The 23425-nt window shown below is 36.2% G+C and overlaps 3 protein-coding genes across 7 annotated transcripts; 2 read left to right on the top strand and 1 right to left on the bottom strand.

Moving 5' to 3' along the window:
• Positions 1 to 124: 124 nt before the first annotated feature.
• Positions 125 to 7421, top strand: LOC128876347 (NBAS subunit of NRZ tethering complex-like). Of its 2 annotated transcripts, none has more exons than XM_054122642.1 (17): positions 125 to 260; positions 364 to 598; positions 713 to 1131; positions 1202 to 1796; positions 1867 to 2087; positions 2149 to 2463; positions 2550 to 2755; positions 2841 to 3137; positions 3222 to 3558; positions 3621 to 4033; positions 4113 to 4412; positions 4480 to 4768; positions 4854 to 5171; positions 5242 to 5650; positions 5728 to 6656; positions 6742 to 6864; positions 6944 to 7421. In XM_054122642.1, exons 1-17 carry the CDS (start codon positions 174 to 176, stop codon positions 7217 to 7219), a joined length of 5769 nt encoding a protein of 1922 aa, XP_053978617.1. In that variant the 5' UTR covers positions 125 to 173; the 3' UTR covers positions 7220 to 7421. The 2 variants fall into 2 exon arrangements, with proteins under 2 accessions (XP_053978617.1, XP_053978605.1); XM_054122630.1 differs by having other exon boundaries at positions 2149 to 2478.
• A 604-nt stretch (positions 7422 to 8025) lies between these two features.
• Positions 8026 to 9658, top strand: LOC128881421 (DNA repair protein complementing XP-A cells homolog). Its single transcript, XM_054132448.1, has 5 exons — positions 8026 to 8308; positions 8418 to 8529; positions 8615 to 8739; positions 8848 to 9124; positions 9243 to 9658. Exons 1-5 carry the CDS (start codon positions 8160 to 8162, stop codon positions 9402 to 9404), a joined length of 825 nt encoding a protein of 274 aa, XP_053988423.1. The 5' UTR covers positions 8026 to 8159; the 3' UTR covers positions 9405 to 9658.
• On the bottom strand, positions 9413 to 23269 carry LOC128881368 (3-hydroxy-3-methylglutaryl-coenzyme A reductase). Of its 4 annotated transcripts, none has more exons than XM_054132353.1 (11): positions 23096 to 23269; positions 21050 to 21134; positions 20063 to 20968; positions 16453 to 16661; positions 15552 to 15663; positions 14935 to 15022; positions 14568 to 14865; positions 14094 to 14245; positions 11812 to 12376; positions 10490 to 11730; positions 9413 to 10414 (listed from the first exon to the last, which is right to left on the bottom strand). In XM_054132353.1, exons 4-11 carry the CDS (start codon positions 16630 to 16632, stop codon positions 10291 to 10293), a joined length of 2760 nt encoding a protein of 919 aa, XP_053988328.1. In that variant the 5' UTR covers positions 16633 to 16661; positions 20063 to 20968; positions 21050 to 21134; positions 23096 to 23269; the 3' UTR covers positions 9413 to 10290. The 4 variants fall into 4 exon arrangements, with proteins under 4 accessions (XP_053988328.1, XP_053988339.1, XP_053988348.1 ...); XM_054132364.1 differs by lacking the exon at positions 23096 to 23269 and adding an exon at positions 22327 to 22529; XM_054132373.1 differs by lacking the exon at positions 21050 to 21134.
• Positions 23270 to 23425: the final 156 nt, after the last annotated feature.

The following is a 23425-nucleotide window of genomic DNA, read 5'->3' as shown; positions in this document are numbered from 1 at the left end:
CGCGCAAGAATACGGCTAAATAATTTTTACCGAAATCCATTTTTCATTGATAAACGTGGCTAAACGTAAAGAAAAATACTCCTGACGTTGTACTAGTGACTTGTCAAATTCTGACTGATTCCACTCACTGGTCTGTTTTTGTCAGTGTAATAGGTTATGTTTCTTCCCTCAAAATGGTTAATTCCGATGAATCGTCAAATGAGCCGATACTTTACGAATTGCTAGAATATTTTGTTCGGAAGCAAGACCCAGAACTAATAGTAAGTACATATGCCTAGCGTATGGAAAAAAAAAATTTGAATTATACACAATTTACCTTCACGAGCATGTATTGTTATGTTTCTAACGTAATATTTCTTTTAGAAATGTAGAAATGACGCTATAATATTACCGACGACTGGAACAATTAAAAATGCACTTAGGTATCTCAATAACAGGTACTCCTTACCAGAGAGTATATCGCAACAAATCAGTCTTACATTGCCATGGAAAATTGCAATTGGAGATCATGGACGTTTACTGGCTGTTTTACAAGAAAATGTTATAGAAATTCGAAAAGCAAAAGATGAGTATTCATCAGTTGTTGGGAAAGCTTCTGGTAAGTTACAAAGTTATATAGAGTTTTTTTGTGTCTACGGTATTACTTTTAAAAGATTTCTGATTAAAAGTATAGGATGTTTTAATATTCATTGCACATATTTTATAATTTTAGTTCCAAAGGATGCTTTTCCACATTGGCGTAAACTCTCTTGGAGTCCAGATGGAACAATTTTTGTGCTAGCATCTAGCAATGGCTACACATCTTTCTACAATGCACTTGGAAATAACATTTTTAACATCAGCCCAAAGACTATTTCTCAAAATCCTCATATTTTAGAAGCTGGTGATGCAATAGCATCCATGATATTTCTTAAGCCAAGAATAAAGTCAGAGAAGTGGTCCTATGAATTTCTATTAATCACATATAGTGGTCTGCTCAAATCTTATCATATCTCAGTGAACAATGGATATGAAGCAAATTATGAATTTTCATTTGGCAACTTTTATAAAAATGGTGTTAATGCTGTTACTTATGATGAAAAGCATTCTTTATTTTATGTTGCTGGAAACACAATAACCCAAAAATTAACGGTATGTAATCTATTTTAGACATATGCCAGTTTAGAAAAAACAGTATTCTATAGTACATGTTTTGTTACAGTCAACAGCTTCTGAAAGTGGTTTAACTTCATGGCGACCTCTGAACGATTATCCGTATTGCAAATTGTCATTTGCCTTTGATGATAATTCACAAACTACATCAAGATTTTCTATATGGAATATTATTCCACTGTTAAGCCTGCAGCCAGAATCGATCATATTAAAAATAAAAATCTCACCAAATAGTACATTTTTAACATGTTTGCATTCAGATGGTTCGATATCATTGTGGGCACTACCCAATTTATTGTTACAAAAGAAATGGAAATTGTTTGACCAACCAGATTTTAATATACCTAATCCCCTGGGACATGCAAAATCAAAAAAATTTCCACCAGGTGTGACAGAATTTCACCCATTAGACATTGGTTGGTGGTCTGACCAGGCAATTATAATTGCAAGATACACTGGATCTACTTCTGTATGTTCTACAAAGAACTTAAAAAATCTTCTGGGGACCAGTCCCGAATTTTTAGCTGGACAACCCCAAATATGCGAACTTGGTCCAGATAGAGGCTTCCTATGCTTAGATTGTGAAACATTTACAACAAGTAAAAAACGAAATAGAGATTCTAATCCTGAAGCGCAAATATTAGGTTTGTATTACGGTACATGTTCTATAATTTCTATACACGCGATAAAAGGTATATTTATTCGATTTTTAAGACGCCTCATCGGAAAGCGAAGAGGAGCACGATGAATTAGAACCAATTAGTATATTAAATTACACCACGAATGTAGTACAAAGTACTTTATACTCTATAACTGACATCGAAAGATTTCAACCCAAAAGAAAAAAGTCAAGAGTATTGTTTAGAACATATAGAATCCTTGGTCTTAAGAGTACAACACCTGAAGAACTTTATTCGAGAAAAATAGATATAGAGGTATGAGTTTTTATAAAATTCAAAGTATCTCGAACTAGACGAAATAAAAATTATTTTATAGGAGTACGAAGAAGCATTGGCCTTAGCCAATACATACAACTTAGACACGGATCTTGTTTATCAAACGCAATGGCGAAAATCCGAATTATCTTTGAATGCCATTCAAGAACATCTGAGTAAAGTTTCTAAAAGATCTTGGGTTCTACATGAGTGTGTTACCCGCGTACCGGATACTATAGAGGCAGCAAGAGAATTATTAAATTTTGGATTAAAGGGTGCCAATTTAGAAACTTTGATAGCAATTGGAACATGCGATAATGGAAAATTTGTAGTCGACGATACCGATGAAGATTGGAGTGAAATGGACGAAGAAAGTGTAAGTTTAAGACAGGTAAGCTTATCTGTTCTTATCTAAAAATATATAAAAATCTGAACATATATTAAACGTTAATAAAAACACAGCTGCAAAAAACAAATCAATTGCTTGAAAAAATTGACATGAAAAATTTATCAGAAGCTCAGAGCAACTTGATTAAATACAGAAGAAAGCTTCTAGATCATTTGGATAAATTACTCACATACGAAATTATTTTGGGATCATCATCGAAATATAATAAAAATTTTTACGAGGAATTTCGTCAACTTTCAGCAGTTGAGAATGCGATTAGGTATAAACAAAATAATATAAATTATTTATAATATAATTTGAGAATTGACATGCCGATTCTAGTATCATTAATTCGTTAAGCGCAGATTTGCCAAGAATGGCGATTGTCAAGAAGTTGAAATTATGTTCACGTATTATGGCGAAAGTTTACTACCTCATTGGCTAGCAATTATTAGCTTTTTCCCAGAAACATTAAATCCATTGAAATATAAAAAACTTCTACCGGAATGCGATACCGATGGCCAATTATTTTTGCTCGATCAACGTGAATTACGGCAAAAGGATTGGTCTGAGAAAACTGAGTTCAATGAAATAATTAATTTCAAAAGTGACGATAAATCAAATCAACTATACGAATCCGACCCATCGCTATCCATATATAAGTAAACTAAAATATACTCTATATTATTTATTTTACGATATTTGTTATTTTTATGCATGTTTTAATTATTCTTTGTCTTATTTAGGGATACCTTGCTTACTACAGAGTTACTTCAAAAATGGTACAAATCTCGAGCTTATCAAATCGAAAGAAACAGTTACTTAGTTGATAATGCTTTGCAATTGATAAAGATTGCCAAATCGCATAACATTAATGGTTTAGAAAATCTGTTGTTAGACTTAGAAACTTTAGATGATTTGATTTACAAAGTTTATGTAGAAGATCTATCTTTAGATCATTTACAAAAGTTAACTGATTTAGAAAAAATCAAACTGCTAATGAGCATGACTACTGAGAAGAGTTTCGTTGACGACATCAAAAATTTCGTACTACCATTTATTAAAAGAAGACACCAATATTTGGTATGCACGAAAGACTAAGTTTATCAATGATTATTGCATTTCTAATTTGGTCCAATTTCTAGGGTGGAGAATTACAAAGACATTTGTTCAGTGATTATTTAATATCCATTAGTAAAGAAGACCTGACACTATTGGTCAAACTTTTCGAATACATAAAACAATCTCAAGATAATGAAATTGTTCAAATGATAGAAGACATTGCCATTTTAGCGTTACATTGTATATACGCTTGCAATGATCCTAATATGTATGAGAAAGCAACGTGCATTGTAAATTCTATTGCGAAAGATCGCGATGGAAAAAAGACCAGCGGAATGTGCACTTTACTTGAAGAACTTGACAGAGAACTGGAGTGTACAAAAATCTTAAACAAGTATGGAGTTAAAACCACGTTAAATGCGTTACGGGAAAATAAAAGCAATCCCGAAGCAGCTAAACAATTATTAATTCAAATGGCAAGAGGCTTGAATAAAATGTAAGCAGTGCTATTTAAGAGTTTGAATTGTTTTTATAACGGTTTTTTTGTATATTAATTTGTGTACATTTTTCTAAAGAATTCCGCCTCCGGATGAAAAACAGTGGGCTCAGTTATTGAATGAAATGTTAGAAATTCACAGTTTGGTTTTTACTTGCGTCGATATAGAAATATGTTTCGAGATCTGCGTCTCGGCACGCTTAGTATCAGGTGTTAAATCCAACATACAGAATTGCGCTGGTTTAATCGAAACGAAGAAAAATGAACAATCTTTGTTAAAAGTATCGTACGAAAAGGCCGTGAACTTGATCCTGGAGGCTAGTAAAGAATATTTTAATAGTTCAAAAAGCCTCACCGATTCTAACATGGAATTGGCTAGGTAAGTTCTTGTATTTGAAGTAAATTTTATCTTTATTTCAATTTCTATAAATTAACTTTTATTCCAGAGCTTGTCTTCATCTAATTGTAGACGATAATCCACATATCAAAGAAGAATACGATCTGATCAATTCGCTACAAATTTTGAACGAGTTCAATATCAGTATACTACCGCTCCAAGTCAGATTAATGCAAGACCGACTAAAATTGATATCAGATTGTTTAAATAAACGCGAGGATGGTCATAAAAGTCGTCAACGTTTACTAACTCTAGCAACTTATTTGCGAATCGAAAAAAATAATAGCAAGGCGCGCGAAGGGAAAGTTTTAGAATTAATAGCGAAAAAGGCACTGGAGGTAAGTAAACTTTTTTTGAATTTACTGCTAAAAATTAGATAAACAATATTGAAAAGTTCGTTTTACCTGTAGCTTCATTTTACAGGTAAAAGATTTTAATGTTTGCGCTGCTACTTGTGAACAATTAATGCAGAATAACTACATTCCCGCGTGGACAGTTGCATTAGACTTGGGATACTGTGAAAACTACGAAGATTTAAAAACTAGGCAAAAATGTTTATGGTTTGCTATAAATAATGGGCCTAGCGATATATTAGGCAAAGCACTTGATCAGATACATCTTATAGAAATACAAATTTTACATAAAAAATTAGAGCTGTGGATACCCTCAACCGAGCCTAGCGATCTTAACGATGCCGATAACGCAGATAGCGAAGATGAATTCATAGACGCGATGACTACCGTAAGAAGTATATATAAAATAGATTAGTATTCTAAACAATCAATTTTACCGTCATATTTTTAATTTACAGCCACAAGTGGAAACAAAAGAATTTGTTCCAAAAGTGTTAGAAGCGTCTACGGGAATAGTAAAAAGTTCCGCAAGTATTATGAAAGAATCAACATTTGGTTTGATTAAAAGTATAAGCGACTCGAACTTTTGGAAGTCTAGATTAAAACTTAACTTTACAAATAGCCGAGATAATAGTATAGAATACGATAAAGCAAGTCAAGAGGACAATGGCGATCTTCAAAGTTTTCCATGTTTTTATGAATGTTTACATAAACGACATAGACTTAGTAATCTCGACACTAAATATATGAATTATTCAATGCCGGATATACAGAATACAAAGTTAAAATGCTGTCGGACATTTTTAAGAATAGCTATGTTGAGTGAGTCGTCTTGTTGCGGATTAGAAGTTAGCGATATTAATCACTGTAAGCGATATTATACGATACTTTGTACCTAAACCGTAATTTACGTCTTTCGATAAATAATAATTCATCTGTTTCAGTACTTCTAGAATGTGCAAGATATACTATGGAGGACGATTGGTTATTAGGAATGTCATATTTATTTAGTATAGAAAAAAATTCTATAATAGAAACGCAAAATGTCTTAACAGAATTTCCACAAACAGAATTATACACTCAAACTGCATTGTATTACTACTGTTTGGAGTTACATAAAAGATTATATAGAGATTTTGAAAATTTATATTTATTTAATCCGATAAGTTTAATAAGGAAAATTATAAATGTAGCTCATAAAAGTAGAAATGCAGATATCTATGAAAATTTCAAATATTGGCAAACACGTTTACTTGCTGATCAACAACTAGAAGGCACAACATTTTTTGACACAAATCAAATAGCCGAAAATTCTGTAACAACTAAAGAACTTGAACTTGAAACTGAGCCTATTCAAAGTTCGACTTTACACCCTGGAAAATCACAAAAGAAAACAATGACAACTGAAAAATCATCTTCACAAATTGAGGGGAAAAATGAAATCAAACTAGGCTTTTCTGAATCAAGTGTTAAAGGCGAAGTAGAATGGACTCATGATTGGGGCAACTTTTCTGACGAAGATGTAGAGACTTTTGAGAGCAAAAAAGACATTCCAAAACATGAATCAAGTATAGACCATAATATTCCTTTGACAAAGGATATTGGTGAATGTGCAACAGAGAAAGATCGTTTTGAAGCTTTCGAAAAAATGTTCAATAGAGTACATAATATTGATCATTTTCATGAAATAAAGGAAATAATGTTACGATGGCCAAAATTCAATGATCCTGCATACACTACTATCGACAAACATCCAGTTTTAAAATTAATGAAATTAGTGAATGTGTATATAACGGAAGAAGATAAAAGCAAGCATAACAAACAAATTTTCCAGGAATATAGAATGTTAATAGAAGCATTATCTTCGTTGGATGTAAGTTTACAAAGACTATTAATTTCATCTGATAATAATACAACTAAATTCATTGATTATTAATTCCTTAAATTTTATCTGACAGATGCTTAAGGAATTTTTAAATACCCAACAGATCCCTCTTGAGCATGCGATCTATATTAGATTAGATATGGATGATCTGATACTTCATAAAGAGGCTGTAAATATTCTCAAAGAAAGGCATAAAGTATGTTCATTCTTTAATTAAAATGGTATTACTCTACTTTAAATCAATATTTTGACACACCCATCGTTTTGTGTTTTAGGATTTGATACTATCAGCTCCGATATTAGAGATGTTATTCTTAAAAAATTTAACACCATATTTTGATCCAAATCACGAAGTATATAGTCGAATTATCGAACATGTTCTTATGAATCGATCTCTAACAAATGTAAAAGAAAATGCAGAAATCCTTGTGAAGGAATTAAAGAAACAAAAACATATATCTCACGCCTTATGCATAATTAAATTGATGGAGGATATTCCCCCATCTTTGTGCACATTCGACACTTGTTACGAAATTCTAATGAGAAAATGATTATCCGTTCCTGTTTATAAGAAAGCTGTGATGCAAATTAAATAAGACTTTAAGCATGCAAATGATTATAAGTTGTACTTGATTACGCTTCTATTCTCCAATCGCAAGAACCTCCTTTTAAGATGACAAAAATATATATTATGAACATTTGTTACACGTTATTTGTAAATATAAATACGTTATGTATATAAAATCAATCTTGATCGTAGATCGCTTAATTTTGATTTGAATCCTATAAACTATGAACCGAATTCAAATGGCGGACAATTACCGATCGAGGATTCAAATTTTTTTTCGATCAAATGAGATTAGCCATCTAGCGGTGAATATGTAAACTAATTGTTTTACCTATAGCCAGCGCCATCGGTGGGAAAACGCCGAAGTTTGTCGTGAAATAGTTCCTAGTTTTTAACGCTAGATGGCGTATGCCGTTTGTATTTACCGACATTTTAATATATTGTCGTAATACTTACATAATCTCTTTTATTACGTTCAGTAAGGAACCAGTAGTTGTACTACGAGCATTTTCCTATTAAAATTCAACTAAGAAAATGTTTTTCAACCCATACGTTCTACAACAATGTTTGGACTAACTGGTCACGACATCTAACCAGAAAGATCTAGAACTATTTTTCGATAAGCTTAGACGTTCTGACGTAGATGGCGCCCTATACTTTTTATCGATCTAAATCTGTCGCGACATCTAACGATAAAAACCTAAATCTATGTTTGGCACTATATACTTTAAATAGTATATTATATACATAGATCTATATAAGTATACGTATGTATATGTAGTAAAACTATTCTATACATAAGTAAAACTAACGTATTTCAAATGAAGCTTAGCCAATAGCCAAGCCAAGCTAGATCAACATCGATAACTTTGTTCAGGAAATAAGTCATTGTATGTTATTGCGAAATTAATACCATATGAAAGATGTCTGCTGAAGTCGAACTACAAGATACTTCTAACAATATCGAGTCCATAGAAAATACTCAACACCTGAAAGAACGTGCAGAACGAAATCGTCAAAAAGCATTGCTTTTAAAAAAATCTAAGATTGTTTCTCATCCTTATACAAAACGGTATGTTGTCTATGCTATAAGTTAATGTTGCTCTCAAGATTTTGAACACTGATTGAAATAAGTACGTTTTAGATTATTATGAATTTGATAAAAAATGTAATTTTTTAAGGGGAAGTAAAGATTCCACAAACAGTAGATCAATAAAAGTCCAAGGACAACGTGTCATAGACAGTGGAGGTGGTTTCCTTATAGAAGAAAATGATGACTTAGAAGAGCAAATGGTACATCTTGAACAACTTTGAAATCTATAGTAATAAATGTTATAAATTTTATACATTTAAATATTCAATCTTTATTTTCTGTCAGTTACAAATAACAGCAGAACCTGCTCCTATTGTTGCCAATTTGCCTTGTTGCGATGAGTGCAAAAAAGAGTTTAAGGACTCCATTCTTTTGCAAACTTTTGATTTAACTGTATGTGATAAATGCAGGTACACAGATCAATTTAAAATAGTAGTTACTTTATTGTACTAACGTTATTTATACATAGTTGGAGTTCTATTAACCATTTTTTTTTTTTTTTTTTTATTTTATTGCAGGGATCCTGAAGAAAAACATTCGTTAATTACAAAAACAGAAGCAAAACAAGAATATTTATTGAAGGATTGTGATTTTGATAGAAGAGAACCCCCATTAAAATGTATCACAAGAAAGAATCCTCACAATGCAACTTGGGGTGAAATGAAATTGTACTTACATTTACAAGTAGAACAAAGAGCTTTGGAAGTTTGGGGGTCGGAAGAAAAACTGTTAATGGAGAAGGAATTGCGTGATAGTAGGCGGGAAGGGACTAAAATTAAAAAATTTAATAAAAAGGTAACAATGTTTAATATTATAATATTATGCTCATGTTATATCAAAAAAGATAGTAACCACTCTTGTATGTGTATACATATATTCTTTGTTTAATAAGTTATTACTTTTTGGTGTTTAGATTAAAGAATTGCGAATGCAAGTTAGAAGTTCAATATATGATAAAACAAAAAAAGCATCTCATACACACGAATTTGGGGAAGACACATATAACGAGGAGGATGATACATATACACACACCTGCAATACTTGCGGTTACGAGGAAACATACGAAAAAATGTAAATTATAAATGTGTAACAAACATTGTAAAAATATTTTATTAGGCTGTGTGCTACCATAATACCTGCTTCTTTTATATTAACAGAAGGCTATTAATGCATGCAGAATGTGTACATGATATTGAAAGAAAATCAAAAATGATCACGTGTCGTATTATTAATTTATTATCATTTATTTTCTTATTGTTCTTTTGAAATATTTTTAATAGGAATTTTATACGTTTGTACTAATAAAGTTTATGTATAATGCATTTAAAATTTAAACGATTCTTCTTTATATTCAACATATAAAAACAAAATATATAATTTACAATTTTTATTTGCATTGTAATCCCATAATCATATGCAATTTTCTAGTTACGAAGAATATTTATTAGTTTGATTTTACTCGGTATACCATATAATGTACAGTCTTTGATTACATCATTCTTTACATTATGCGAATCCTGACCGATGAAATAACTACAACTAAAAATTATTATTGCACTATGTAAAAATATGATCGTGTACGCAAAAAATAATTTTTGCACAATGTTAATTTTATACAACCATCGTTAATCGTATAGTTCTTTGCAAATTAAGTATACATATTTAGTATATATTCATAAAACGTATTGGAAGATGAACATGATACGTATTAGTATATGTACATATAGCGTATCCGAATCACTTTTATAGGTTAACTTAGGATCCATTTCACTGTTTTCGTTAAGATCATTCTATCCATTTCATTGCGTTTGCTTCTATTTCTGTTTTCACTTTTTGGTATATACTTTTTACGTACATGAACGAAATATTTCTTTGGAATATTACGTTGAAGCGGTCGTCGGACAGTGTACACAAGACTCTACTGAAACGTCAAACCGGAACCAATTTACGTACGATTAACGTTATGCTTTGTCTATATAATCCTTACAAATACTTTGTACAGGCTCTAACTTGTTTGGCACAGTCAATGTATTTCCCATACTACTTGGAGGAGCGATCATTGCATTCGTTACTGTAGTAGATGATCTAAAAAATAATTGTACATTATTAAACGTGACGTCTTTAAAACAGAAAAATTATATTATTTTATTATCAACGTACCTATTGTGCCTAAGGTGACTTTTTACTAAATGTCCAGCTGTGAGAGCAGCCATCAATGATAATTCACCGGCAAGTACTGTAGCACATACAATTCTAGCTAATCTACTAGCATTTTCACCAGGTAAATCAGCGTTTGCGCCTTTAACACCCAGCATAGCTAAACACGCTCCTTGCGCAGGAAGACCGGTTCCACCACCGATTGTACCTATCTCTATACTGGGCATTGTACAGGATACATACAAATCTGTACCATCCGCTCCCCATGGTTCCATCAAAGTCATACAATTACTACTACCAACATTCTGTGCAGGATCTTGGCCTGTAGCTATATAGATCGCCGTTACGATATTTGCGGCGTGCGCGTTGAAACCGCCTACGCTGCCAGCTACAGCAGATCCAATCATGTTTTTGCTTATGTTCACGTCAACCAAAGCATGAACCGAGGTTTTCAATACATTGGTAACGACGTATGCAGGTACCACTGCTTCGCATACTACACTTTTTCCTCTACCCTGAATCCAGTTTACCGCCGCTGGTTTTTTATCCGTGCAGAAATTACCACTCAACGATAATATCTCCATATCGGGGAAATGTTCCTTCACTGTGTTCAACGACTTCTCCGTGCCTTTGGACAGCATGTTCATTCCCATAGCATCACCAGTCGTCGCGACGAAACGAATAAATAAATGCCTACCAGCGATGCGTACATGTATCTTTGTCAATCTTGCGAATCTACTAGTTAAATTAAAATGACTCTTCATTTCCTCAAAGTTCTCTGGGTCCTGCATCCATGCCATAGCCTCGCTGGCTCTGACGATATTTGGAAATCTTACAACCGGTCCTCTGGTCATTCCATCGGCCACTACCCGGCTCGTTACACCGCATTTCATCAACGCCCTGCTCCCGCGATTAGTAGATGCTACCAAACATCCTTCGGTCGTAGCCATCGGTACATGATATAATTTACCGTCAATTAATAACGGACCGGCAATTCCAAGCGGCACTGGCACATATCCTACGACGTTTTCGCAACAAGATCCCAGTACCTTGCTATAATCGTAATCCTTGTATGGTACGTCAGGCAGTTCTCCGATAAATTTGCCAGCCTCTCCAATTATAAGACGCCTAATGGCGACACCACGTTCCATATCTCCAACAGCTTTTTCTAATTGATAAGCAGCTATATGTTTATGCCTAACTAACTCAATAACTTCTTCGTCTGTCAGAGCAGACGCTCCAAGCTGTGAAAAGAACACGATGTCAGAAAAAAAAAAAAAAATTAATTGTATGGTATATTCTTTTTCCATTAGAAATCTACTTACTTCGGATTTATATATTTCAAGACATTCTTCTACCGATCTAGGAACTTTCGATTGAGAAGACGAACCCTCGTTACTCGACGCGTCTATGTTGAATTGCTTGCCGTCGGTTTGTACCTCCTTGTCGATGAACTCCATTTGAGATTCACTTTCATCTTCGATCCAGTTACCGCCTACGCCGGACAACGGGAAAATCGCGGACCGCGTCCCGGGTAATGGTTCTCCAAATCGTTGACGCAACGACATATTCATGGTGGTCGTGTTCATGGTTTCAGTAGCAGTGTATTCGCTTTCAACTTTTTCCTCTGTATCGTTCTCCTCTTTGAATCGTAACTGTTTCGCGATGTCTCTCTTGTCTTCAAAGAAAATAAACTTGATCGCTAACGCAAGAAGAAGTATCAGTATCACGATATTGTCCGCGCTCACTGACAGCCAGTTCATCAAATACTCTTTCACTTCCGATGGATTCTCTGTTTTGTTGTAAGTGTCCGCTACAATGTGTGTGTTCGCAAGTGACATCTTACCTTCCACCGCGTGGCCATTTTCATCGTTCTTGAAAGGCCAGCGACTGAAACATACGAACATTTTATATTAAGACTTATCTGACTTTATTATCCGAGACTTGTCGTCATTTTCATTTTTAATGTTAATTTCATTTTTACGTATATATCGCATGGAAATTAATTTTAATTTAATCGCACTATTTGTTAATTAGAATAGGTTTAATCGCTAAGCCCATGTTTATTCATAAGATTTCCAGTTATAGAAATGTATCAAATAAATAAGATAACATGATATAGCGAAGTATCATGGAAACGTAATACGATAGGAGACTATCGATTCTTCGTTATTTAATTATTCATAACTTTAATCAAAGTATCTTCCAATACCTGCCAATTTAAAATATAGCGAGTAACCGCTTACGCTAGACGCATGCACTTTAAGTATACATGAAATATGCGATACATCATTAAATATGCCTTCACAGACGATGTAACAAATCGCGTAAAGTATGGTAAATAAAACATATATTATTAAAATCTTTTAATGACGATGTTACGCGTAATAAAGATTTACATATTCGTTTGTGTCAACCTTCGAGTTTCACCATCGCGTTACTAAAAAAAGAATTCCCGAACCTCGTGAAGAGAACAGCAATAGATTACGAATGTTCCACACGCTTTTTCTATTCCGACGAGCTATTTCGACGAAATTTCGAATTCGACGCAAAAGAATCAATAATTACTGTCATTCTTAACCCGGCACAGTCGAGTCGCGTACTGCTTCACAAGTTACCAGTGAAAGGGTTAAAGGAGTCCGAACTCCTCCGTGATACAATCTTCTTTTACAGAATTCATTGAATATGAATTAAACGTATTCTTATATTACTGTGTAATAAGTTGAACCTGACCCGTGGAAGTTGGGAATAAGAAAACTGTCAAACGGTAAAACGTCAATACACTCCGGTTAAAAAAGTGCACGCGGTAGGGGCAGATAGATGATAACTCCCTGACAGTTTCCTTTCCCTACGCGCACGTTATCTGATGCTATAAGGGAACTCGAGGTAAAACGAGTGCTATTCTCCAAATTCTTTGAATATTGTCGCGTTTTTATTTCTACCTTGTCGTTGGGCTCCAACTTATGAAAACAATGTATCGCTATCACTATCCTTCAATTAGAATTACTTTATCTTTACCTCGAGATACGCGGAGTTATGGTTTAAGCAATCAGTTTAACCGCGATACTAAAGACTAGTAATTGCCTTAGACACAGGAAACTTGATGAAAAGTTACCATTCAGAGAAATATACTTTTGGGACGGCGCTTTTGTATCAGAAATATATGAGCGCATATTGTATTCCTGTGTCCAAACATAGCGACGCTATTGTCATTTAAATAACGAACCTATCTTTTGCGTGGCGGCCCCCCCCCCCTCCACACGTGCGCGCGTGCAACATGTACGTAGCGTTTATGATGTACGATGTGTAGATAGCATTGCACGGATACTCTGCATGTTTTGTTGTACACTGTTACGTGTTGCGTTACGTATGTGTGACCTTAGTACGGAACTTTTGTAGTTAGGGGAAAATTACTTAACGCGGTCGTCTTTTATGCAGTGCCACTGCTTGGAAGGACATCGCCAAGAAAATCGTTTCCTATCGTATGAAAATACGAAAGGCTTTTTTACCGTAATTAGATAATACCGTTGCGACGGTACGAAGATGCCGCATTTAATTAAAATGAATTCTCGTGCTTCAACTCCCCGGCGCAACAATAATACGTTACCTGTTGGCGTGCACTACGAATAGCCCAGCGATCATGATCATCTTTACGCGCTCCACCACCGGATTCGGCTTTTGATCTTCCTCGTTCAACGGATGCATCATGAAAATCTTGTCTGCGGTCAATGGTTTCATGCCATTCGTTCCGCGGGAAAGCTGGGATCAAAATTACAAAAATATGAAGCTCGCGATTGGTACGCGTACGCCAAGTTCCGTGCTTCTACCGATGACAATTGTATTAGGTCGTCCTAAAAGTTCGTGCCATTTATACTTCTATTTCTCAAATTAATACGTGAAACATACTCTTAAGTGTCGCAAGAAAAGATAATCTGTCTCATTTCGCAATAGTTTTTCACCTCTCTCAGATAGTCATTATACCGTTATTAGAAAATTTCCGTGGTTTTTTTATTAAATTTCGACACAGTCTTCGGGACGAACTTACGGGACGACCTAATATTATAACAATAATTCGAATTACCTCGAGGATAAGTGACAAACACGCAGGGTAGAAGGTCATGAAAACGATATAATTAACAAGAACACCGAGGCAAGCGAAACTGCACAGGATTTCCAATCTCTTAACACCGGATAACGATCCTATGCTGATGAGCAGGGTCTCCACCAATGTGTCTAACGTGATAGTTGGTCCTAAGAGCGACATGCCGCGAGCGATGTTCGCTCGCACCTCCTCTTGATTTCGTGAGCTCAAAGCCAACTGCGCTAGTATAGCGGCCTTGGAGAGGTCGATGATAAGCAAGAAGAAGAACAACGCATCCCTGAAAAGGAAACGATACATTTATCCGATAGAAACGAACGTTTCTCTGGGCTTTCGAATGAAAACTTACTTTAAATCGGAAATGTCGCTGCGTCCAAAGTTCACTACGCTAGACGTGAACACAACACTGGAGAAGACGGTGAATAGTCCAGCGATACCTAATGAAACGTTCCGTTCAACTGGCTACATCTTAATAATTTAAACTATAAGTACAATTTCAAGCGAGAAAGCTACGCGGAATTCTTCGCGATTAAATTTAATGCAAATTCGGCGATTAATTGTCATCGCGTGTCGCATAGATCGAAACGGTATCGCTTTTCGCGGTACTTTCACTGACGCCGAAAGCTTTCGCGCGTACAGCGATACCATTCGGCTGTACGAATAATCGCGATACTCGTATTTGTTGTATTGGGCTGTCTGAAAAGTCCATGCCGATTTTTAGTAGGCGGTACCGGTCTGAATATATCGGAATGGCTGAAAACAAATAACACGTGTACATTTCTTAAAAGGTGGAAAAGTTGTGGAACAAAATGGTACATATATATAATTCGATAAATATACATGAAAATTCAAATATGCCTTTGAATTTTTCTTAAAAATAGGGATGAACTTTCCGGACAACCCAATAATATGTTCCCCTTCGAACGCGCATTTCTACGTTTCTCGTCGTTGCGCGCGATTACTTACCTAATATATATTTTGATCCCAACTTTTGTAGATTGCGAAACTGATGGTAGGTAAATAGTATCGCTAGACACCGTATTATAGTCATGACTATAATATCGGCCGCGTTTAGGTCCTAATAAATAAACAGTCGTTAGACGGATGCCTGAAAATGGCGCGGCGCGTCGGAAAAGTCGCGCCGCAGTATGGGTGTCCGCTGATAATGCGATAAGTGCCGTTTTCAATAGTTGCGATTCAGGTGGAAAACGAAAGGGAATCGTCCCTTTATAGCCCGACTCATTTCATTACACAAATGAACCTGTTTTCCTAAGATGGTATGTCTCCCTAGTTGAGAAATGCTTGGTCTGGCATGAATTCAATGGTGCAACGCTTCGCTATGGCGTTTTATAATAATTTGGATTTTTGGCCAAAATCATTACTACTGAAATTTTTAGTGTGTATCGTTGACATACCAAATTGAATAAAAAAAGTTGGTCTGGCAGATTGTAAGCGGTGCTAAATGGGTCTTTCCGTCGGAAAACCTTGTTGGAAAAACGAAGTAGTTTGACTAAAATCGTTAACATCCATTTAGCACCGCTTACAATCTGCCAGGCCAACTTTTTTATGCAATTTGGTATGTCAACGATACATTCTAAAAATTTCAGTAATAATAATTTCAGTCAAAGACACCGTTATTTCTGACATGTTTACGACTTTCTAGCGGAGCGATGCACCGTTTGTGCGCTGCCAGCCTTGGATTATTTTGATTCTTTAGTAGAAAACAGTGAAATAGCAAAAGGATATTTTTCATGAAATTGGCCGAAATTTGATGTCGCAGGCTCTCGGACTATTACGCAAGCATACTGCGTTCGGATTTTCTCAACACTTGTTCATATCGATTCTAGGTCTTTCCAAGTCTGCTTACGTCCGTGTTACATCGGCCACCTCGACAATGCGGAGCCACAGGAAGAGTTCCCTCCCGTGACTGTCCATTTCCGGTCTCCATGTTCAGGATGCATGCCGTAAGAGTAAAGGTCGTCACGATCACCTCCAAAGGATGCCCCGCGCAAAATCGGCCGTGAATCTCGAACAGCCGCGTCAGCATGTTTCTCGTTCCGGGCAACTATTTACAATCTGGAACACGCAATCATCGTACATTTCTCTTAAACGTTCGTTCGTTCAACTAACTGTTGGGGCATAATCGTAATAACAAATTTGCTCGCGGTTACGATCGTATTTTAAGGTGTCTTCGGACATAGAAATGTTTGTACATGAAAACCGACTTCAGTAAAACGTTAACTCCAAACGAGCCTGGACTAATCGTTATCGCAGTGTCTCTTAACGGAACCGCCAACGGTTTCGCTACTACAGAATTCTACATGCTACGTACTATGACGCACCTCCTCGCGTACGCATCGCAACTTCCGTTTTAATCTAATCAACGAAACGTATTCCGTTATTGAAATTAACACACAGTGTTTGCACGCTTAAATTCGGCGCACTCTTACATTTCACGCGAGAAGTTTCGTAGCTCGCGTGCTACGGAACCGAGTCCGATAGCCGTCGCAAAGAAAGCGACAGTGTACGCTTATTGAAGAAAGCGGTGTCCGTTCGCTAAAGATATTCGGTGAAATCGGTAGGGAAAACTTGCCGGATGGCTCCTCTTACTTTTCGAAACGAGAGAAGAAGAGGGTGGCGGACCGAGTTAACCGCGGCAAAAGAAGACGAAGGACGGGATGTACCGCCGAATCGGAGAAAGCGATGAACGACGGACCGGTTATATTGCGGCACAACCGATTCAATGCAGTGTGTCACTAATGCTCCAAATAAGTCGTAACGTTTACTTTCGGTTACGCAAGACGGTCCGGCACGTGTGCGAGGAGATTTTTAATCTCCGAACAAGTCGAAATTAGGGATTTCGACATACGACATCCGAACATTTTCAGATTTTCTAGTTAGGACGAGCTGTAGAAAGCAGCGAGGACTACAGACGGGTAATAATATCAATTCTGTTGCTAGAAATAGACGCGATCTTCAGCGTTTCGACGTTAACGAAGACACCCGAGTGCTTAACGAACGGAGATCGGTCTTCAAAGTAGCCTAAGAGCTCTTGCACACGACGATACGCGTATCGAAATATGCGTATGCGATACGTATCTGCTAGCACGATACTTATGCGATACTGGATCCAATTAATTTCGTAGCTCGGTGTTGATCATTTGTTTTTCAGTTAAACATATCTTCTCGTTTGAGAAACACGCGTTCTTAGTTAGTGAAAACTTTTCCGAGATAATGGATGAGATCGAAGCTTTATCCATTTGGTTTCTACATAAAGAAGCTACTAAAAGGAGAAAAGTTAAGAGAAAATATTGGGTTCATTCTATTAATAATATAAGAGAAGAAACGGGAGCTTTTCATATTTTATTCGAAGAACTTTGTAACGATCCATGTGATATTCTTCAATTATTATGTCTAAAAATTTTTTATGAGGAACGTGAACGAATTCGACGATACTGCGCAGCGTCGTGTGAATGCTCGCATCTATTTCGCAGAAAAAGTTGCCGGCGGCCGACCAACCGCGGATACCGAAAATCAGTATCGCGATGCTGCATCTCGCGAGAATCGTCGTCTGAACGCTTCCATAACATTACGTGCACCATCGGTATCCTCCGTACGCGTATCGTCGTGCGAAAGAGCTCTAAGAGAAACGCGCGTCAGGATTAAGAAAAACATTCGCGGTACGAGGAATGAATATTGCTCCAGATATAGTCTCATTGGTACGACCGTACAAAAAGTAAGGTAATTAAACGTCGAGTATAACTTGTAAGAACGAAATGTCTGTCAAGGTCGGTAACTTTCCAAGAGCTCCTGAGAACATTTCTATACTCGACTGACCACTGACCTCTTCTTACTTTCAATGGGACCGCGGTTGAAAGCGCCTATTCCATTATTTTGACGGCATACTGTTATTCAAATAAATTCCCGTCGAACGTTTCCGGAAATGTCGCAGAATCCGACGATCTCCTTCGAGCGATAAAACTCGAAGTCGAGCGCATCGAGGCCCGTAAGATATTGCTTTTTTTTACTAGTTACCATACTAGTTACAGCTTTCTAATTATTATTAATTAAGGATTAGATAGCCTACTAAACAATAAATTACATTAGAATTTCAAACGTAATTCAAATATTCAGAATATGCACTTTGTAACATCGACTGGACTGACGTTTGCGCATTGATTTATCGAACGTTTAATGTTGGACCCTGGACACGATCGAGAATCGGGTATAGGGCACGTTGTGTATTCGTTATACAAACAATCGTCGGTTTTCCCAAATCGCAACAAAATAATAAGAACCCGAGGAATCGCGACATTGGTTCGATCACGTATCAAAATATTCTGAATAAAATCGAAATTCGAATTCTCCAACCGGTTCACGTTCGACCATGACGTTTTTACGGCTACGATCTTCGTCAGATTTGCGATCGTTTCTTGGTCTTGCACGTTCCCGAAGAAAAAACTGTGAGAATAAGAAAGAGCGTGAAAGCCACGGGAATCATTTTTACGTCATGAAATAGGTAGAAAGTATGACCAACCGTAACGGATACCGAATGTGTAAACAAATCACAGTCGCGACGCGTGTCTTCTTCTTTTTTTTTTTTTTCTAAAACACTTTAGAAATTTTATTTTTAGCTGGCATGTTCTTGCACATTTCAACTCTCATCGTCTGGAAGGAATTCCTTGGAATTGAGAACGATAACCTTGAAAGTTTTAGAGCCAGTCACTTCGTTGAACCTAAAAGATGGTGGTACAGTGCACGCGTAGCGTTTCTCTTTTGAGAATAAATATACACGTTAAATCTATAATTGTATACGGTGGATGCTTTTCTGTACAAGCCTCTCGTTCAATCGCTGCTAATTATTTACAAATTTCTGAAAAACAATTGTGTATATCCTTAATGATAAGCCTATTATTCTTGATATTATTATTATTCTTGATTCGTGTTTTGTACTCTCTTTCGAAATCGTTTTGTCGCATTGTATTGTATTTCGTATGTTGTAATGTAAATCTATATATGTACTGATAATATGCACACCTATGTGCACATTGCTAATAATCCCGTAGAGGGTTTAATAGCTTTAATAATAATAAAAAAAAAAAAAAAAAATAAAACGTGACTCTCTACGTTCAACGAAGTTTATCAATTTTCCTCGACAACGTGTACCGCCGAGTTCATCAAATATAAAGAGTGACGTGCTAGTACAATTTATCAGCGCGTATAATACAAGTGATATAGAAAACTTTGTTGACCCTCACAGATACATATTTTATGCAAATATTTTCGATAAACAATTATTTTTATTTTTAAAAGGCAACGCCAAGCGACCCGTCACTCGAATACACGAAACGAAATGTACAGAAATTTAATCGTTATAAGTAAAAACAGTCTGCAAATGATATCAGCCCCTCGATAACTCGTTTCACACGATTTAATAATGCGTTAACCGCGGTAGCGCCAATTTCGATCGAGCCTACCTTGATTCGGGCGCACGAAGATTGGCTCGACGAATTTCTTGACGTACAGTGCGCACGTGGTCACGTATCACACACGTATAACTCAACAATTTTGAATAGAGATTTCTAAGGGAGAGGCTTCGATGCGAAGAAACGATCAGTGGAACGAGACTATCGTTTAAACTTTTATTTATTAACATGCATCAGCGGCTGTGACTCAACGCTATGAATTAATACAAAAATATTTTATAGATGAACTGAAGATAATAAAGACCAACATGGAATTAAGCCCAAAGATCTTAGATAATTGTTGAATAAATTTAAATGCTTCTTTTTTTTTTTTTGTTTTTTAAAGGAAAATACGTAAAGAAAAACATACACAAAAAGTAACCCACAGATCTATTTACAAAAAATTGTCGAACTTGTTTCAAGGCATCTGATAAATAAATCGATCGAAGAAGAAAAGTTAAGCAAAAAACGCAATGTTTAATTCGATGTTAGATTTCTTTCCTCTCAGACGATAGAGATCACGACCTACAATCACGTGAAAAATAAAAATAAATAAACAAGTACACGAAACGATACTAATGGCACGACGCACGTCGGCCAACAAAGCTGGGCTACGCGTGAACGGGATAATAGACCCTTCAGGAAATGATCGTCATTTTTCGTTTGTGCTCGGCAGTCTTCGTCTCTTTCTTCCTTTCACGAGCACGTGCACTTGTTTCGCGGTAGCGGTATAGTTCAAAATTGCGAATTTCTGTGTCGCTAAACGAATACCTCGGCGCAATCGGTTCGAGCTTTTGGAATTTGCAGGAGCATTAGAAAAACAGGAATCCATTTATGCGGTGGTTCGTACGTTGGCTTTCGATTCATTTCATGGATCGAGCATTAAAGCATAGCCGGAGTCATCGCTCACTCGAATCACTGCAAAGAGTAAAACATATATAGAACAACGAACGCTCTCTGCTGAATTCGAAAGTCGAGCTACACGCTTCATATACTAACGATTCGTCTATTTTTACAGAAACAATATCAGTATCGCCCACGCTAGTCTGATCGCTTTCCTCGTACAGAAGTCGAACTGCTTTCCCTACACGAAAAATATAAATAAAGCTGGTAACGGATCTATATATACACCGGGTGTCCTAAAAATGTTGGAGGTCCTTGTAAAGGGCGGTTCAGGGGGTGATTTGAAACAACTTTTTCCTTAGCGAAATTGTTGTCCGAGGCTTCGTTGAGGAGATATTAACGGAAAACACTGACCAATCAGAGCGCGAGTATGCCGATGGAGCGCTCGCGGTAGCGATGGCTACGCGCTAGGTAGCCGCTCTCGTACGCGAACAAGTGACTCGACGTGCATCGAAGGACATTGGACGCGGCCGCTCAGCGCGTAGCCTTCGCTACCGCGGCCGCTCCAACGGTATCCGCGCGCTCTGATTGGTCGGCTTTTTTTTATTAATATCTACTTAACGAAGCCCCATCCGACATTTTTGCAAAGGAAAAAGTTGTTTCAAATCATCTCCCGAACCACCCCTTTCAAGGACCTCCAACATTTTTGGGACACCCTGTATAGATCCATCCAATACCGGCACTAAATTAAGAACAACAGATGTTCGAAGCCCGCCGAAAGTTGCGTTTCCGCTTCGGAGAAGTTATCGACATCGTCATACTTACGCGACACATCAAATGTTGAAATTAATATACATATGTATAAATACGTAACGTAAAGTTTTATTATAATCCATTAATCTGTTCATACGTCAATCGTATTAAAAGTATTTGTTTTGTACCCGGAAACGACTGTACGTACGTATAATCGCGCTATAAGGATATCACCTCTGACCTGTTTTACCTCATTACGCTTCAAGAAACTATGTAACGAGGCGAAGTAGCAAATTTGAGAGAGAGAAAAATAGATTCGGTTATCTTTCAAAAATCTTATCAAAAAGATCTGAAAAAATTCTCAAAAATGCGCCTTAGGATCCGGTATGTGTCAGATTTTTTTCAGAATTTTAGAACGCATTTGAGACCGGAAAACACGCCGGAAAGCGTAAAATCTGTTTTACCCTGTTAACTACCCTCACGGGCAAGCTAGAGAGATAAAATTTTACTCAGAAGGGTTTTCCTTGGTCAGCTTTCGAATGATTCAAGAGCTATTGAAAAAGCTCTAAGGGCAGTTTTGATCATCTTAATCGGCTAGGCCCTTTATGGAATGATCGGAACGTGTAAAGGAAACGAAAATTTCTCGATATGGCTCTCACGAGCAATCGATGTTCACTCACAGATTTGTTGTCTCTTTGATAAGAATAATTTGAAGTCCGTACGAGACACGGGACGCGTATGCCGTACGCATTTGCGCGTTTCTCTCAAGAAACGCGCGCGGCATACTCATTCATTGCGTCCACACAATCGGCTTGGAAATTCCGGGGTAGCCGACTGACAATAACATATCTATGCCGAATTAAATGATTTAATATAAATACATACGCTACAAAACAACAAAATCAATGCTGAAAAGTGCTAGTCTTATAGAAGAAAATGTTAAATACTTATCAATGTAACAAAATCTATAATTGTTAATAATTTAAATATTTAGTAGTAATAGCAATATTTACTTTTCATAAAGAACCCTCCATTCTCAATTATACTGGATACCTAGCGTTGTATATAGAATTATATTAATGAACAGTTATATAAGAATAGTTTATTATCTTATTAGTCTTCAACTTTCCTTTGTTTCTTAATGTGCCACCTTCAATTATTGCCATTTACATCTTCCAAAGTTAATAGGCGTGCTAGTATCTAGAAACTAGACACTGTATAAAATGTCTTACACTTTGTTAAATTGAAAAAAGTATAAAATTGTGTGAATACGAAATTCAAACATTTTCTTAGACAATTAAACGTTAATGAACAAAATTTATGAATAAAAATCGCAATTACAAAATGAAGTATCAGATGAATAGTAAGATTATTTTTGAAAACAATAAAATTATCCAAACATTAGAGGAGTATAACCTACAAAATGTAAAATGTGAGAAATAAACGTACCGTAAAAACTTGTCCGAAGGTAATTTAGATACGTTTTAGATTGGCATTGTTTCAGTATAAATCAGCATAACAACCATTTATGTCTTGCTTTTTCCATTCTAACATTGCACATCAATTAACATCTTACACACCACTCTTCCGACAGCGTTGGACAGCCGTACTGCACTGCACTGTGACTTCAGTGACATCTGAAGTTTTTTACGCGAACCACCCGTTATTTAAAATAACTTCTATGACAAATTACTTATTGCACACTTTCCACAATTGTGGCCTTTTCCTACTAATTACAAACAAATAAAAATGTTTGTATAAAATGACCAAACAATAGGC

This window comes from Hylaeus volcanicus, chromosome 1 (assembly GCF_026283585.1).
Source record: "Hylaeus volcanicus isolate JK05 chromosome 1, UHH_iyHylVolc1.0_haploid, whole genome shotgun sequence".
NCBI classification, from domain to species: Eukaryota; Metazoa; Arthropoda; class Insecta; order Hymenoptera; family Colletidae; genus Hylaeus; species Hylaeus volcanicus.
This window is presented reverse-complemented; position numbering and strand designations above follow the sequence as displayed.